General features: G+C 42.7%; 1 protein-coding gene across 1 annotated transcript; it reads left to right on the top strand.

Moving 5' to 3' along the window:
- Positions 1 to 909: 909 nt before the first annotated feature.
- Positions 910 to 12,300, top strand: LOC147022393 (uncharacterized). The gene is made up of 4 exons (XM_085893248.1): positions 910 to 1,267; positions 1,408 to 1,605; positions 8,818 to 8,849; positions 9,483 to 12,300. The coding sequence occupies exons 1-4, from the start codon at positions 1,048 to 1,050 to the stop codon at positions 9,648 to 9,650; spliced, it is 618 nt and encodes a 205-aa protein (XP_085749374.1). The 5' UTR covers positions 910 to 1,047; the 3' UTR covers positions 9,651 to 12,300.
- Positions 12,301 to 17,924: the final 5,624 nt, after the last annotated feature.

The raw sequence follows: 17,924 nt of genomic DNA, 5'->3' as shown, positions 1-17,924 counted from the left end.
GGTGATTCGTCACCGATGCCATACGAGGCTCATTTCAAACATTATCACACGTCGTCGAGCTCCGATTTTGACACAGAACATGCAACTGTATGTGCTTCACATGGAGGTTTACACAAATATGTATTTCATGACTGGGGACAAATTTGTGGATATATGGAGTATACCAATCGTTGTCTGCCAACGCATGGCTGGCAGGTGTACCAACCTCAACTGAAATGATCGACAGGAATTCCAAAGAACTCTCGAATAGTTTACATCTAATTGGACATTTTATTGTATCCTGATATAGCATTGGTAAGAACACAGAATCACTGGAAGCAATGTGACTGCACAGTTAATGGAGCTTCTAGACCAAGCAGCATGGGTTTCGGCAGCATGTATCCGTCTATCGATTAATCTTCCAAGGTTCATTGACTTCATTCCAGCACATTGTACAGTAGAATAGGTAGTGAAAATCGAATGTGGATTCACCCTGATTAGTTTGATGATTTCATAAAATGGCACATTCACACATCACATAACTATAACATTACTATACGTTTAAGATTCCTGACCCAAACGTAACTACAACCACACATTCACACAACAAAGTCCATCATCATGGCTGTGATCAAATAACATTTGGTCGAGGTAAAGTTCATGAAAAAAAAACCTTGGAGTGTGATTCCATAGATATCTTGAGCATCTCTGGAAAGGTTATTTTCAGACTATATGAAATCGCATCATCCAATCATAAGGCCATTGTCGATTACTCCATCATTTTTTGCACCTTTTCTTAAGGGCATTCTTCTTGTGTATGTGGTTTCATGTGTGCTGTGAAACTCAGTAAGCATCAACACTACATTTGTAAGAATGTTTTCTCATGTTTCCCCTTTTCTTCTCTCACAGGTTGTTCAGCAACGAGGAGTCCAGGAGATAACCTGAGGACGAAGCTGACGGTGATGGAGAACTCTACCCTAGTGCTGCCTTGTGCCGCCGCCGATGGCACTGGCAAGCTGGAGTCAGCGTGGTGGTGTTTCAGAATGAACCTGCTCGGCTGGAGTGAGGATGGACGGAGTGGGACATTGTGGGGGATTTAAGGATCATGTTCGGGTAATTGAGGTGAGAGTAGGACAGGTGGTGAGATGGTGCAGGAAACAAACCAGAAACTTCTCCTTGATGATGCATCACGTGACTGCAGAAGATGCTGGAATATACGAATGCAAGATTAAATTGGAATCAGGAAAAGAGAACGTATCGAATCGATTCCAGGTGAATGTAAGAACAGGTGGGTCACAGATCAACCACGTCATTGTGAAAGTTTCCATTTCCTTTCCAGGATAGAAAGTTTCCACCTCGTTAAAAGTTTACATCCTTGTTGTGTAGTAAAATCAACTCCCAATACCACAATCCTCTTTTTATTTTTAGGCAAAGATGATTCCAAGTCTTCACCTTCAGACCGAACACAGTCCTCCACCTGTTCAACTGTCTCTCCCAGAACAAACTCAAACAACAAGCAGGATGAACATCGCTACTGGATTCCGTTCCTGTGTACCTCTGTTATCATGGTGGTTTTGTTCTTCTTCGTCATCTTCTCCCTTGCGAAAATAATCCAACTAAAACGAGGCAAGTTCGCAGTCATTCCCCATTTTATTCATTCCTTACTTTGGGATAATCTATTCTTGTGGAAACTTACTCCAATACCTCATATTATGTTACCTTTGTTAGCTGAAAAAGCAAAGCATCAGCAGGTTCCCATCGTGCGCTGCCTTTTTGGCTGCTGGTTGCATCATTGGTTAGGGGCACAGCTATGCCACTGATGCAGCGCCCCTATTACCAGCATACTGGTGCTCATTTCACCAACCTTGGAAGGATGATAGGCTCAGTCAACCCCCTGGTGTTAATTCAGTGGAAACAGGGCTCAAACTCAGGACCATAGGAATCCCAAGCCACCACCCGAACCACTAAGCCAATACCAGGCGTATCACCAGGTGATCAGGTGAATAAGACTTTCTGTGTGCAGTGCACGAGAGGAGCACAGAGAGATTTTGATTCTTCACCTCATGGATGAGCTTTCACATATTACATCCATGTGGCATGAAAGCTTGTGGGATTTGAACCTGGGATCACAACATCAACATGAACCTGGGACTTACAGGGCTGTGTAAAAGTTTGGGTTGTTTTCACTTTTGTGGTGCTATTCACTTGTGGGAAAGTTAGAAGTGTGCAATATAGGGAGATAATCATTCGAATTTCTCTGAAAGTCGATTTCATATCACAGTTACCTTTAAGGATCTAAACCAGGGGTTCTCAAACTTTTACTTCTTCCGTACCCCTTGTGGTCTTTCAGCATTGGTCACGTAACCCCTCCCCCACATCCCCCTTCAGAGCTTGAATTGAAATTTAATTGAATTGAAAAATTTTTATTGGGGAAAAAATGTCATCCAACACTAACAATGCGTATTGTCCCAAAAAACTTAGTGGGAAGGATGGACCTTGGTTTTTGCCACCAACAAACCAATTATTGGCATAATCTTTGAATGGGACACTCGCATGTCATGTTGCACTGAGAGTCGGGCACGGTATCTGCTTTTACTGTTACACAATGTGGAAGCTTCCTGCTCACAGAGGAAGGTAGAACGGAACACCAGAAGGCTTTTCACTCATTATTTTTGCCAGAGATGGGCACGACATAGCCATTGTTGACCAAAAGCTTGTCAACAACAAACTCGCGAAAGCATCTCTGGCGGTGGAGTCGTTGACCAGGTCGACAAATTCGTCGTGCAATTCACCTGTAAGGGATGTAGAATCGATATTGAGTGGATTTCAAATGAGTTGACACATCAAAGTCACTGAGGTCTGGAAAATAGTCATGCAACTCCTGACTGAGGTAGGTGGTCCTGGATGAGGACCACCGACCTCATTCACGTGATCTTAACGGAGGGCCGACAAACTGTCAGTGATGTTCTCAAAGACATCGAAGTGACCCGCTTTGATGTTTTATTGCCATAGCTGCAGCTTATTGCCATAGCTGCAGCTATATTATTGCCGAAAAGCTCGAACTTTGTCGACAAAGTCAAGCACAATAGTCGAGGGCCCTCGGAGCGATTTGTTGAGCGTGTTGAGGTGACAAAATATATCGTTGAGGTAAGCCACTTTTGCGGTCCACCTGTCATCTGACAGTTTGTCTACAAACTGCTTGGGTTTTCCGTTCTCACTCCTGTCGAATAATTATTTTAACTCTACCTACAGTGCCATGACTCGAGCAACCATGTGATCTCTCGAAAGCCATCTTACCTCCCTGTGGAATCTTCCTCGGCAATGAAGTCTCAACATCGGAGGTGGAACATCCTCGCGTTGAAAGCATTGGATATGATGAAGTTCACCGTGGCCACAACATTCTCAAGTACGGTTTTGATCATTCGAGGTAGTCTTCACGGCTAATGGCCGTTTTCACCAGCACTTAGAATCCCAGCATTGCAGGGACTCCATCTGCCGTACATCCCACAACATTTACCCACGAGAGCCCCTCTTGGTCAAAGAAATTTGATACTGCTTCAAAGATGACTTCTCCCTTCATCATAGATTACAAAGGGTGACAAAGTAAGAAGTCTTCCTTGAAGTCCGAGTCCTTTTCATACCATGTGTAGACCAGTAGCTGGTCACAGCGAGAGATGTCGGTCGACTCATCAAAATTAATCGTAAAAATGCCCAGGGGAGACTTCCTTGATTTCCGCACTCACTTGCTGTTGGATGTCTACTGATAAATCACAGATCCTTCGACGCACTGTATCATTGGACGGCGACACCGTGTTCAGCTTTTTTTTTGCCACACTCTCTCCTGAGATGCAATGAACAATATTCTTGCAGCAAGGCACCACCAGGGTTTTAGAGTTTGTGTGTGATGTTGTTTTTTCTTGTCCAACTCTCAGAGCAACCAAATACGAGGCACGGAGACTAGCTTCAATTTGGTTGTTGACCTGACCACCATGGTCAAACCGAGCGTGTTTCAGCCCAAGTTCCTCCCTCTTGGAGTGGGACGGTTCTTTGTCGGCAAGTTCAGAATGGCAGCTGGAGAAATGTCGTCTGGTTTGAGAAGGCTCGGCTTCATGAATTCTTCGGACAGCACTTTGTGACGTATGACACATTGCTGCAAATCCTTGTCTTGCTTGTTCAGTACTGTGAAGCTGAAGTTGATGCAGCACTCACGATATGTCCTTTTCTTTCCTGAAGGTGCCATCGTAATGGCAGACCAATTATGTATTTATTTGGCGAAACATTCGTGTGAAACTAATGAGCCTGGTGTGGCTTTGTGGTGAAGGCGGTGCCTTGAGATCCTCGGGGTCCTGAGTTCGAGCCCCACTGGCCGCTGAGTTAGCATCAGGGGGGTTGACTTAGCCTGTCATCCTTCCGAAGGTCAGTGAAATGAGTACCAGTATCCTGGTAATTATCCCTGCAGGGTCAAAGGCGATTAAAGGGTTGGCGTCAGAAAGGGGATCCGGCCGTAAAAAACATTGCCACAAGAAAGGGTACCATGATTGGAGTCCGCAAAAAGGTGACCCCTGCTCAGGGATATAAAGGCTTTCAAATGGTGTGATGATGATTCGTGTGAAACTAACTTCTCTTCAAAACACCATCTAAGTTTTTTTTTTAATTAATGTTATTTTGTTACAGAACAGTTCCGATACAATTATAACGTGTATATATATATATATATATATATATATATATATATATATATATATATATATATATATATATATATATGTCCTCAATAATATTCATGGCAAATTCAATGATTGAAAAATTATCATGCGGATTGACGGTCATGCAGACAATAATGACTCGTTATTACGTCGTTTAGCATCCACCAAAATCGGCTGTGAATTAGCCTTGTTGGTGCTGACGTCACGCTCACCAGAAATATACTACAATTTAATTTTCTTCATGTGACGTCATATTGGATTTAAATTGAAGCACAAAATTCATGTGTGGCTGATGAACATTGATGCAGTATACTGTACATTATTCACTCCAATATGCAATTAATATATTGTAATATACTGTACAGTCTTTGTGTGGTCACGATTGGAGTCCCTGTAGAACAGAGTTGCGACATGACGTGTCCGGAAAATTATGGTCACGTGGTCCGTGCACGCCATTTTGTTTCCACCGACCGCGAACTACAATATTAACCGCTTGTGTTGTATTCTTACAAAATGACACGACGCTGCGCCTTTGGGTGCACCAATCGGTCGGAAAAGGGATTCGGAATGTATAGATTCCCTGCACGTGCACAAAGAAGGAAATTGTTGGAAAATGAATTTATTCTTCAAAGATGGAAATCGACTTTGGGGTCATTTCTGTCCCAGACTCCCAGGTAAGTTGTCCCATGCCAAAGACACAGCAACACAGCCAAAGCAAACAACAGACGCAGCAGTTGCATTAATGTGTGGTGCTGTAATGATATTGTAGTTAGCAGGAATGGGTATAAGTTGTAAAAAGATAAATCATCATGGAAACATGTTTTAGAGTGTAGATCATTTATGAAAGATAAAAAAAACATCCTGGAAAAGTTGCTTATAAGTAAGCATGGTGTGTGTGTGTGTGTGTGTGTGTGTGTGTGTGTGTGTGTGTGTGTGTGTGTGTGTGTGTGTGTGTGTGTGTGTGTGTGTGTGTGTGTGTGTGTGTGTGTGTGTGTGTGTGTGTTGTTTGAATATGTAGAACGAAAATTAATAAAATATTTATATATGTTTTTAGCTGTTGTTTTGGTGAAGTTTATTTATTCAAATTAGTCTAAGTGTTGCAGTCAACATATTGGTTAACAACAATGACATGGTTACTTAGACATTCAATGTAAACATAAAATAATGAACGATTACAGACACACGTACATGTTTTCAGTGTCACAGTACGTACTTCTGTTAAAATAAATAAATGAAAAGTTGAAAAAACAAAATCTCTTTCACTTTTGGCTCATCTCAATTTTAATGCAGCCCTTTTATTTATGCCTTGTTTGTTCTTTCTAAACTTCTTCTCTCCTGTTCTGTTAAATTTCAAAGAGAAACTTTCCCTTTCCATATTATCTTCTCAAGGAATGGACTGGAGGTACGTACACACTTGTCTCTAAGCTGTTTCGCCTGGGTTCGAATCCCGACCCAGCTATAAACTGTCATCCGGGTGTTTCGCAGGCACAGGATGATTCATGAATGTGTTTGCCGTCCCTTGAATGAACGTTAAGCCGGGTGTCTCGTCTGCTGTCATTAATTGCTGGATGCTAAAGATCCCAGGGTGTCATTCACGAAGAGAGGTGAGCTGTCACCGACATCCTACTCTAATTACAAATTCCTTCTCTAACCAACTGCTGAGAAGGCAATGGCAAACCACACAGGATCACCCTTGGGCCTTGCCAAGCAGCCAAGAACCTGACTTCAGGCAGAGCACAAATCAATCAATCTATCTCAACCTCTTTCTCTCCCCCCCCCAGTCACAATTATCTATTCTAATTATCTACAGTCATGATGGTATGCATCTCTAGTGTGAATGGTGTGCCTCCATTTCTGTCTTTCACTTTCCTTCTTCCACTTCTTTCATATTTTGCATTCTATCACTCCCGATGTGTTTCTTCTACTCACTCGCTCTGTACACATTCAAAGTAGACACTCATCAGTGTGAACTTTTACGCGCTCATTACACTTCATTTTCCACGGTTTGTGTGATGTTTTTCAGGTTAAATAAATCCTGTCTGATTGTGTGCTTATTCTGACTCGTTGGAAGAATGAAAATAAGGCATTAAGTCATAAAATCTTCCTTTTGGGCGCAGACAAAGACAGTTTTTTATGATATAATGAACACATTACGCTTCACACATAATGGGCTCAGTTTGGGTGCGCCACACTGGATGGAAACAAAATGGCTTCTAATTGCAAGTTGTCATCGTAACTCTCTTGTACAGAGACTCTCGTCACGGTCGGCCTATTCCGCAAGGATTCACTTTTTGTTCTTGGATTTACTCTTCATCCGTTAACATGAGCAGCAAACGCTCTACCACGCTACTAATAAATTATTTGAAAATCTGACATATTTATACCTGGCCTATAAATTTTAATATTACTGAATTTAATAATAAAAATAATGGATGCGATTTCATAAAAGACAAAAAAACGTATTTTGGCGACCCCGCCGCATACCTACCCCCTCTAAGATTCTCTCCTGTACCCCTCGTACTCCAGCTTGGGAACCGTAAATATAAATGATAAGAGAGCTGTTTGCACGTGTGTGTTGACATTTATCTCAAAGATGGTTGAGCAGGTATTCGTAAAACTTTCAGAGCTTCATTGGTGAGTGCCAGGGAATGTTTTAGGCAAAAAAGAGAGTTTGAACATTTTGAAGAAAAAAAAGTTGAATTTTTGGGTATTTATATATGTATATATGTATATCGCTCTCCAGTGCCTCAGCCTTTGTAGATATGTAAAAGGTAAAATGAAATGATCCCCAATCCCATTATTTAGTGGGTGTAGGGAAGTGTTTTAGGCCCCCACAAATACAAAAATTCCACCGGACAACACGCCTGCCAGTATAAGTATAGAATAAATTCGGAAATTGAAAAAGTTGCTCAACTTGCATGATAGAACAAAATCAAGTCAGCAGCTGAGAAATGAAATGAGAGCAGGCCTGAACATTAACATCTCATCCAGCACTGTGCACAGAAGGCAGATTGCAGCAGAAGTCTCCATGGCAGAGGTACAGTAAAGAAACCACTGCTGAAACCACTGAATAAGGTGAAAATACTTAAATTTGCAAGGCAATGCCAAGATTGGGCGACTCACCAATGGAATCGGGTGCTCAGGTCTGATGAATCAAAGTTTTAACTTTTTGGATCTAAGAGATGGCAGTTCGTCCACCGAAGACCCGGGAAACATTACGACGTGCATAGTTTGCACTGAGATACAACCCCGGATGCTCTGTGACTGTCCAGGGTTGTATCTCAGCTTGGTGTGGATGGAAACTTGTCAAAACTAATGGGACGCTAGCAAAAGAGATGTACAAGCAGATACTGCAGCACCATGCAATTTCTCGTGGAAATTGTTCAATCAGAATATAATTCATTTTCCAACGAGGTAATGATACAAAACACACTTCAAACATAGTAAAACAGTATTTGGAGAACGATGTCACAGCTGGTGTGCTCCAAGTATTAGAATGGCACCTCCAGAGTCCGGACTTGAGTCCCATCAAGGCCATATGGGATTGCCTGGAAACAGAGAGGAACAGGAGCAACAAAACTGACCTTACAGAAATGTGGAATGTACGACATGATATTTGGCACAATATTCCTGTAAGAGTGCTTCAGTCGTGTACAGAAGGCATGGGTAAAACAGTCATAGCATTTAATTAAGAAGGTAAATGGCGAACACACAAAATATTAACTGATACTTTTAAATGACACTGTTGTTGTTATTTACTTCAGTAGTTTATTTTATGTGCATTTATAAAGGCAGTTAATGTACAAAAATATACACATGTGACTATTGTCAGTTACGCTACTCACGTCTGGTATCACATATGACTGTTATCGCTGATAATTTGATGGATTTACCCCAAAGTATGAATATAATTTGAATAACCCAAATTTATGCGAAGTACTGCATGTGCTCAGGTGGAAATACCAAACAGGTAATCCTGGATATTTTACAGGTACACGAGAAATTGTGTTTCAAGTGTGTTCTTACTTTGCCGGTTTTAGTGTGAGAGAGGAGTTATATCATGTTACTGATATAGTATGTTGATAAACATTTGCTGATGGTGAACTGAACTCTTTTCTTTTTTCCTCCTCAGATTCAACAGCTTGGAGCAAACCCCAGGACGATGTAAGTTATCCTATCACAACATGACCTTGGTTATAACTTCATTTTCAAACAATTATCAAGATTAATTAGATCTCGGATGGTATCCCTTCCATCAGATAAAGGAACAATTTGTTGTCCGCGGTCATTTTTCTGCCTAAACAAGGGCCATAAACACAGGACCAGGTTCCTTTAACATACATTCACATCACTTTGATGATTATTAGGATTCATTCAGGGATCACAGTGGTGAAGGTGGTTGGCTTGGGACCTTCGGGTCCTGAGTTCAAGCCCCTGTTTTACTGTTGAATTAACACCAGGTGGGGTTGACTCAGCTTGTCATCCTTCCAAGGTTGGCAAAATGATTACCAGTGTACTGGGGTAATAACCATTTGGTATGGGGTAACTTGTGTCAGAGTGGTGACCTGTCCAGGACTGTACTCCTTGCCAATGAAACTGCCTTGTCAGCCCAATGTGCCTTTATGGCATGAAAGGAATGGTATTATTATTATTATTATTATTATTATTATTATTATTATTATTATTATTATTAAACAGGGATCAACACTGGCAGTTCAGAACATGAATCCTGCATTTACAGCCACTTTTGTTTATTTTGAACTTTATATATTATCCTATTCTCTCTCATTCCTACAGACAGACCAGAAAGACCCGCTGTCACCAAAACCCACCGAACTGACCTATATGACAGCAGCAAAGTCGGAGGTTGTGGATAGCCCATACAGCTCTCTCAATCCAACACGTCCGGCGCTTCCAACACGTCCGGAGCTTCCCCCAGCCAGGAACAAAAGCCGGCGGTTGTGATTACAAACCATTTTGTACATTATGTGTTGCCTTGATATGCCTTGCCTGAAAACATTTGTATAAACTTAAAAACGATGCAAAATAGGATTATTCAGGAATAGTCCTGATTTCTGCAAACTTTGTTCATTTTGAGCTCTTTGTGTTATTTTTTCAAAGATTTATCAAACAAGCTCCCTAACGAGGAAGTTCAATTCAGGAAGAGGCCATGTGGCCCATCGTATCTGCACAATGGTTGTTTGTCCATGCTCTATCATTCATAAATGCTGAGCATCAACCAAGGAAGCAGCGTGTTTATAGTCTTTGGTATGATTTGGCCAGGGTTCGAATCGCCGACCTACGTGATGCAGAGCAGACACGTTAACCGTTACGCCACCGAGTGTGGTTTCTCTTCCATCAGATAAATATAATATCTTATTAAACTTTGAATATTTGAAACCCGAATCCTATCCAGGTTGCTCCTGATGAGTACTCCAGCTTTGCTCTTTACTTCTTCGGGTTCCTTCTTGGTCTTCTGTTTCATTATGATTCGTTCGAACAACCGTAAGAATGGTATGATTAAGAAACGTTCACCAAATACTCCTATTCTTCCACATTCACAAAGACAGATCATGACCCACAGCCTCAAACACCTACATGACAATGGAGAGGGGAGCCTGCACATCTCCGTCAAACCAACAGCTCCAGTGCTTCCCTCGCAAGCAGAAGCAAAAGCCAGCCAGCTCACTCTTCCATGATCCAAGATTACCATTTGTAGATTATTACAAACAGCTTGTGATTACCAACATTTTGGAGATTCGGTGTCACATGGATACACCTTACCTGAAAACACATATATCAGTTTTTATAACTACTGTTTATCAAATAGGATTGTAGTGATGGGGCAGCGTTAGGTCTCATGTTTTAACACATCAAGTGAACTCTACAGAAGAACGTGTGTCATCTTCTTTCATACGCAACACAAGGCTGTGGCCTGTGGGGTAGCGTCATTGGCTGAGGGCAGAGTTGTGCCACGGATGCGCTGTTGTCAGTTAGAGCAGGAATTCTTTAATTATTTCAGGGTTCCGGCGATAGCTCACCTATTCTTCGTGAAGGCCACCATGGGCATTTTTAACATCCGAGAGACGGCACACACACATCGATGAATGACTCTGGATGAGAGTTTATAGCTGGGTCGAGATTTGAATCCAGGATATAGAGAGTTGAGGCGAGTGTGTATACCTCTCGGCCATCCTGCTAACCCACAGAACGTGCGTATATCGGCCTATGCATAAATATGAAAGAACATTGGAAGAAGAATAAGAAGAAGACATTTGTGAACTAATTCGAAATAGATTTTGAATCTTGCATTTTGGTTACTTGCACCCAAATATAAATAAAAACAGATAGACGTACACATTGTGCAACTGGCCTGGATGGCATGAGCTCCCGTTTACTAAAAACCTGCTCTGCTGCTCTTGCTCATTCTCTTTCTGCTTTTTTCACCCTGTCATACATTCTCTCTGGGTCAGTTTCCGTCTGACTGAAACATACACAACATCGCTGCAATCCACAATACATGGTGCAAAACTGATCCCCTTAAACTATGGAAATATCAGCTTACTTCAACCATCAGCAAGGTCATGGACTCCGTCGTCACAGCTGATATTAAATTCTTCCTTTCCTCCAACAACCTCATCTCAGATCACCAATTTGGATTCAGACCAGGTCACTCCACATTGGACATGTTGCCTCAACTCACCCAACAACGGGTGAGTAGGTCCTCAATGTAAGACATGAGATCAGATTTTTGATGCAGTCTGGCATCCTGCCTTGCTTTCCAAAATGTCTGCCTATGGCATCCAAGGCCAACTCCACACATGGCTTGCTGACTTCCTCTACTCTTGAAGCCAATGTGTGGCTCTCGACGGAATCCTTTCACCTCCTCTCCCTGTCGCCAGGCTGGAGTACAGTGTTCAAGGCAGTGTTCTGGGCCCAGTCCTATTCCTGATCTTTATAAGTGATCTCTCTGACTCTCTGGAAAATCCCTCTTTTACATTTGCTGATGACTCCACCCTTTGCTGTGATATCCCTCATCCTTCAGACAGGTCGGCTGCAGCCTCTTCCCTCTCTTTAGACCTCGACAGAATCACAAACTGGTAAAACACTTGGAATACGTCTTTCAATCCTGACGAATCTCACACTCTCACTATCTCTCTCCGAAAAGATTGTCTGGGGAACCCTCAATCTACTTTCTTCACAATCCTCTTAAGGAAGTTCAGGCATTCAAACTCCTGGGTCTCACCATCAGCCATTGTCTTTCTTGGGCAAACCACGTTTCAAAGTTGGCTTCCAAAGCCAGCCGATGACCTGGCATCATCCATCGTGCAAAGTCCTTCCTTTGCACACCTGAACTACTACCCATCAATACCTCGATAAAATGTAATACCTATGTCACATAAGACTGCCCACCATACCTGAGGCCGGGGACCCATGCCATGTGAACAGCTGGGGCCTGGATTTATTCACTTTTGTGTTTTTGCAACACATGTAAGAATTTATTTTTATGTGCTGTTAATTATTGGAGCAATAGTATCACAATTAACAGAATTTCTTCGTTTGTCAAAGTCGTTGTTTACCGAATGTTTTACGAAAAATAAAGGCTTACATTCAACCATTCGTTTGTTCTGCGTGTTGGCAGATTGTTGTCTTGATGCATTTCCATTACACCCTTTTCACTGCTCTGATTTGTTTGAAAGAATGTCCACGTACGAGTTGCTTTCAGGACGATGTACAAGTCATCGGTCAGGCCTCTCCTCATCCTCTGTTTAATGGCGAGTTGTGTTGGAGTGCGGCGTTGGAGTTGCGACACTGGAATAATGGGCCACGCAACTTTTTCTTGGAGTTTGCTATTATGGATTTGTTCAAGAACTGTGCTGGGCCATTTACACGGTAATTATCACAATGACAACAATAGAGTTTATAGAACACGTTACCATACACTGTGTTCAAATATATAATTAAATTGAAATATAAAAGTGATTTTATAAGTCAAAAGTGATTGTGGTACACCTCGGTGCGAATGATGTAGGGAAAGTTTACTCAGAGGTTTTGAAAAATAGATCCAGGATATTGGGTAAGCGGCTGAAAGCAAAGGGTTGTGAGGTCATGTTTTCTGGGATCCTCCCAAGATTAGGAAACTATATAGAAATTATGATCAGAGCAATAGACGTCAACCAATGGCTGGAAGAATGGTGTAGAGAGGAAGGTTTTACATTTAGGAAGCAGTGGGAATCATTTAGGCCGTAGAGGGCACCCCGGGCGCCGGACTAGTCAGCCAGATTAGGCCAAGGGTCCAAGGGACCGGGATTGTATAGTGGGCACAGGCGACCCTCGGAAAGGGACCCGCAGCACCAAAATGCCACGTGGGCATGGAAGGGGGGCAATTCCAGGAAGGGCACCCCCCTCACATTCATAGGGAGCAGGTAGGCTCGGAGGCAGCCTCAGGGCCCGGGGGTGCTGTAGTTAGAGTTTGGCAGATGGAAGTCCCTGCCAGTTGCGCCACGCTGGCCAGCCAGGAAATTGTGCAAGGGCACGAGAGAAAATTTGAGGACCAGGCCCAAATTTATAGGGAACACCAACACAGACGACGTGAATCATGGTTTCTAGAACCAATAGTTTAAAGAGACAAGCGTGTTGAAAAGCCCCGGGGATAGATTAAAGTTCAATAAATGCGAGGGCAGTGAGAAAAAAATGTACCTCCTTCACACCATCCATCCCTTCGCTCTCCGTAGGCCGCTGGACTCACCTTGGGAAAGATTGCTGAACTCTGTGGAGGCTATTCTGAGGCTTTGTTGGGCCTCGAAGCAGGACACTGGTCTCTCCCTTAGTCCCCTCAGAAAGGATTTTAGGGGTTGGGAGGAAACGGACAGGATAGGTTAGCCGGACAAAGATGGTAGGAGGGTCAGGGACACTTTCAATTATAAAGAAAATAAATAAATAAAAGTAAAGGGTCAGGTCAGGTATGGGAGCATGTGCCAGAACAGCGCGTCGCTGCGTCCACTTTCCGCCGGTACTCCAGGGGCCTCCGTCTGGCATCCTCTCTTCGGGATAGGACATTCCAGGCACCCACCCGAAGGGACCGCCTCAGGTTAACCCAAGGAGACCGCCGTCTGGTGGACGACACCTCAGCACCATTCCGACACACTCTCCCGCAATCTGACCCAGGGATGTTACCCCGTGGTTTCCCTCCTATCATCAAAGATTGGGGATCCCGAAGGCTTTGCCCCAATCCCGTTATCCGGTGCGCTGCCCTGCGAAGGGAAGCTGCACAGGAGGTACTCCCACGGAGTGGGTTTTCAGAATTTTTTGCGTTTTTGTGTTTTGTGGAATGAAGGGTTTTACAGTGGCCGGAGTGCAAATCCTGCCACCAACCTCCTCATAAAAAAGTAACCCAAATGCAGGAGGACGTCCGCAGACACAGTTGGGCACTAGATATGGATGGCCGTTGGCTCACAAGGAGCTCCTCCGCCCTTTGACAGGTTTTGTGTTTAATCCTGCTGGGTGCCCATATCCAAACACCCTCCTCACCAGAAAACCTGGTGGGGGAGATGGTTTAGTCGCCGACAACCCAACCATGGAACAGGTTAGTACAGGTTTACATGGTACCTGTAGCAGGTCACAGATCTAACCTGACCTGACATAAAAGTAAAGAGAGGTCTAAATTTTGTTTTCTTGTTGCAAACTAAGGGAGTGTGTATGGACAAAGACAGGCAAAGGCGATAGGTCAGGGGGGAGACCGTAGGGTAGGTTCAAGCCCGTTTTCGGAGTGGCCGGCACCACCGCACTCCCTCCACAGAAACTTCACGGACCAGACCAGAGGCCGGCCAGCTTCATATGCCGGCCTGTTGTGCTGCATCTCCTGGTCCGCGTTTGTTTTGCCTTGCCTCACTTGCCTGTCTTTGCCTTGACCCCATGCCTGCTTGCCCCTGTTTGCATTGCCCCCATGTCACCCACTCACCATGTGCACCAGGACCATCTTCAAGTGTGTTTGTAAAGACTGTCCTGCAGGCAGCCACTCCAAGGACTGCGTTTGCGCAGCCCATTAATCCATTTTTGTTTTGCATTCATTCCTGCACCAATGACTTTCTTTTTCCTTCCACAGATAACAGGTCCTGGGCCATGGTTAATGTAAATAGTAGTTAGAAATATAAATAAGTTTTGCAACCCACCTGTTTGTTTGTCTTCTCGCCGGCAATTTATTTAAGTTGTCTGAGTGAGTCTGATAGTATAGTTATGTAGTGCACGAGGTTATTTCTTTTTGGGACATGTATACAAATGTCGCTCTCAGGGAACCGTAGGTAAAATGTACCAGGGGAGAAAACCTACACCTGCATGCCACACGAAAATTTGACGACTCGGGATGAGTCTGTAAAAAGGGGAAGGGGTAGTGTTACGAATTTGGAAGCCTTGTGCACACAGACAGACAGCAGTCCCCAAGTTTAGTTATCTCGATAAGTATGTGTTAGTTGTCACTTTAATATTGCAGATATTGTTAGCCACAACAATACTGGGTGGTTTGCCATTGCCTTCTGAGCAGTAGTTTGGGCAGGAATTTTTAATTTGTTCAGGCTCGCCCACTCTCGGTGAAGAACACCTTGGGAATATTTAACTTCCATCAACTAATGTCGGAAGACAGGACGCCCTTCACATCCATCAGAGGAACGACTCGCACATTGATGATTCACCCAGTCTGTTAAACACCAGGATGACATTTTAGAGGTGGGCCGACATTCAAACCCAGGCTCGACAGCTTCGATGCGAGTGTGGGTACCTCTCGGCCACCCTGTCAGCCCTGTTTGATGACTCATGTCAGGGGAAAAACATCTTTGCCAACAAAATATTTAAAATGTTGATGAGGTCGAAAGGTCAATTTTGCAAATGCCAGTTTTGTTCCTTCTTGTCATGTGAATGAAGTAACTGCATATCATGTGAAGAAATTTGCCATTCGCCTTTTATGGATTTTCTCTTTCTGCCTTTTTATATTTTCAAATTGTGTTTTTACCGTTGTTCCCCAAAAATGTTAAATTCTACTGCTTCTCATAATTCCTGTGAACGGAGCATGAAGCTATGGCCTGTCGTAATAATTCCTTGTCATGTCATAAAGAGGACGTGAAAAGTTGCAATTATAGGAATTGTATTTCGGTGAACAATGAAACCTTAATAAAAAGTATTTACATTTTATTTTCCAGCCATCATAAATCATCACAACAGCACACAAATCAGGTAAACACATATAAATCAACTTGGCCGACGTGGTGGATATTTATTTTCTTTCACCTGTCTGTGTGCAGTAAGCTTAAATTGATTGATTGTTTGCATGTGGAGCCGCATATTGATTACGTGACCACAGGATGCGTGGATGTCTGACCAATCTATACGCAGTGCATCGTACGGATATAAAAAACGAAGTATAGTGTTGTTGGGGATGGATGTCACATAGATATACAAATCATTTTAACTTTAAATCACCCGCACTTAAAATCTTTTTTGTCATTTATCCTCAATTTATTTTTCCTATTTTCAACTGTTTCTTGACAATAATTGTCAATTTTCGTTTTTCAGAGGGGCAGGACGTTAAAATGAGCTCCGTCCATCCGATGGACCGAACATTTGTCCATGTACTTTTGAGTACGTGATATTTCTAAAAGTGTTGAACGTTCGGCTTTAATATTGCAGATATTTATTCGTCATGACATTAACTCAACCTGATTAGATTTGCTGAATTTTGTTGTCATGACAACCATCTCATTTACTTGGCTTGTGTATGTGATAGTTTGAAAACACGTTCAAGATTTATCGTTCATATCACACAGATATATTCTTCATACCACTCAAAAGGTGGAGGACCTCGAGACCGAGAGGTGGCTGAGATATCCTTGTTGAAACTTAAATTTTGTATCCTCATAACATATTTTTAAATCCCGCAGGTACAAGACATAAAATTTGGAGAGTATGGTAAACAAGGGAGTGGGGGAATGCAAGTGTTTTGAGGGAGGACACGGTCGACTCATCAATTTGAATCGGTATGTTTTGGAGATCAAATTAATTTGAGAATTAATTATTAGTTGGCAAGAATTACAGGGTGTTCAACATGAGATTTCACCATTTCTAAGCATAAAATAATTTCATTGAAAATAGCCATGAATCGGCACTTATTTATTTATATTATTTTACTTATTTATCTTCTCACATGTCATGTAAAGCCAGAAAGGGCCTTTTGTCACATTTCCTGAGAAATGAACTGAACTTTTTCATTAACACAACCCCCAGATTATTCAATTGTGTGAGTATTGTTATCGGCTCTATCTGTCCGTCCATCATGCTCTGTCCTCCTCAAGGTTAGTTGGCATCATCATTTGGCAAGAAGAGCAGTGTCATTTTGGCCCCACTCCCGAGGGCGGTCAAAAGGTCAAATTTCCAAAACATGCAATTTCGGGCACATTTTAACTTTCCTTTTGGTGGGAAGCATGGAGATTTGCGATGGCGCATCATCGACTTTGCTCTAGTTCTTCGTTACAAAACCCATGGCGTGTTCCTGTTTTTGTCCCTCAGGTTTGTCTCCCAGAGGAATGTGAAGTTTTCCTCCTGTATTGTTCCTGTATTGGTCAGGTGAGTCTCAGTTCCCCTCAAGATTAGCATTGATGTATGAATCAGGGAGGGACCTCACCGACTTGAGGTATTCATTCTAATTATTAAATTCTCTACACTCAGGATCATTGAGTTCTCATCATGATGTTTTTGAACAAGCGAGTGACAGATTGACAAACATCAGCACAAAAAGGATCCAAGTGATGAAATAAATTCCATCGAGTGTTTATCATACCTTAGTTCTGGAGACCGTTCACTTGAAAAAGCTGGAATCAGCCAACTGTAAGAGCCTGGTGTATATTTTTGCGTTTCTGGAACGCTTACATGGTGGAGGGATGAGAGCGTTGCTGCCAAACATGGCATCTTCCTCTCCAGCGGGTATCATTATGACTTCTTCCTCTGCACACACATCAATAAAAGAAAGTTAAAACCACTCAAGAGCATCGTCATCATTATCTCCATCATTATCCTGCCTTCCAACACAATCCTGGAATGAATATCTATCAGATATTCTCTCCATCAGATATCTGTCTCTATCGCTCTGTGCTTCTCCCTCTTCCTCATTTACTACATTTCAGTTCATGTTTTATTTCACTTTTCCCAGCAATTTCACGTCTTCATTTTCTTCGTCACCAACTCCCACTGTGT

This window comes from Eptatretus burgeri, chromosome 8 (assembly GCF_056783735.1).
Source record: "Eptatretus burgeri isolate ZD-2024b chromosome 8, Ebu_testis_v1, whole genome shotgun sequence".
Classification (NCBI taxonomy): Eukaryota; Metazoa; Chordata; class Myxini; order Myxiniformes; family Myxinidae; genus Eptatretus; species Eptatretus burgeri.
The sequence above is the reverse complement of the archived record's forward strand: the minus strand, read 5'-3'. Positions and strand labels throughout refer to the sequence as shown.

Coding starts and splice junctions, on each gene's coding strand:
- LOC147022393 (XM_085893248.1), top strand. CDS start 1,048: ATGGACGGAGTGGGACATTGTGGGGGATTTAAGGATCATGTTCGGGTA. Junction 1,268..1,407: donor CCAGGTGAATGTAAGAACAG/GTGGGTCACAGA, acceptor TTTTATTTTTAG/GCAAAGATGATTCCAAGTCT. Junction 8,850..9,482: donor GGAGCAAACCCCAGGACGAT/GTAAGTTATCCT, acceptor TCATTCCTACAG/ACAGACCAGAAAGACCCGCT.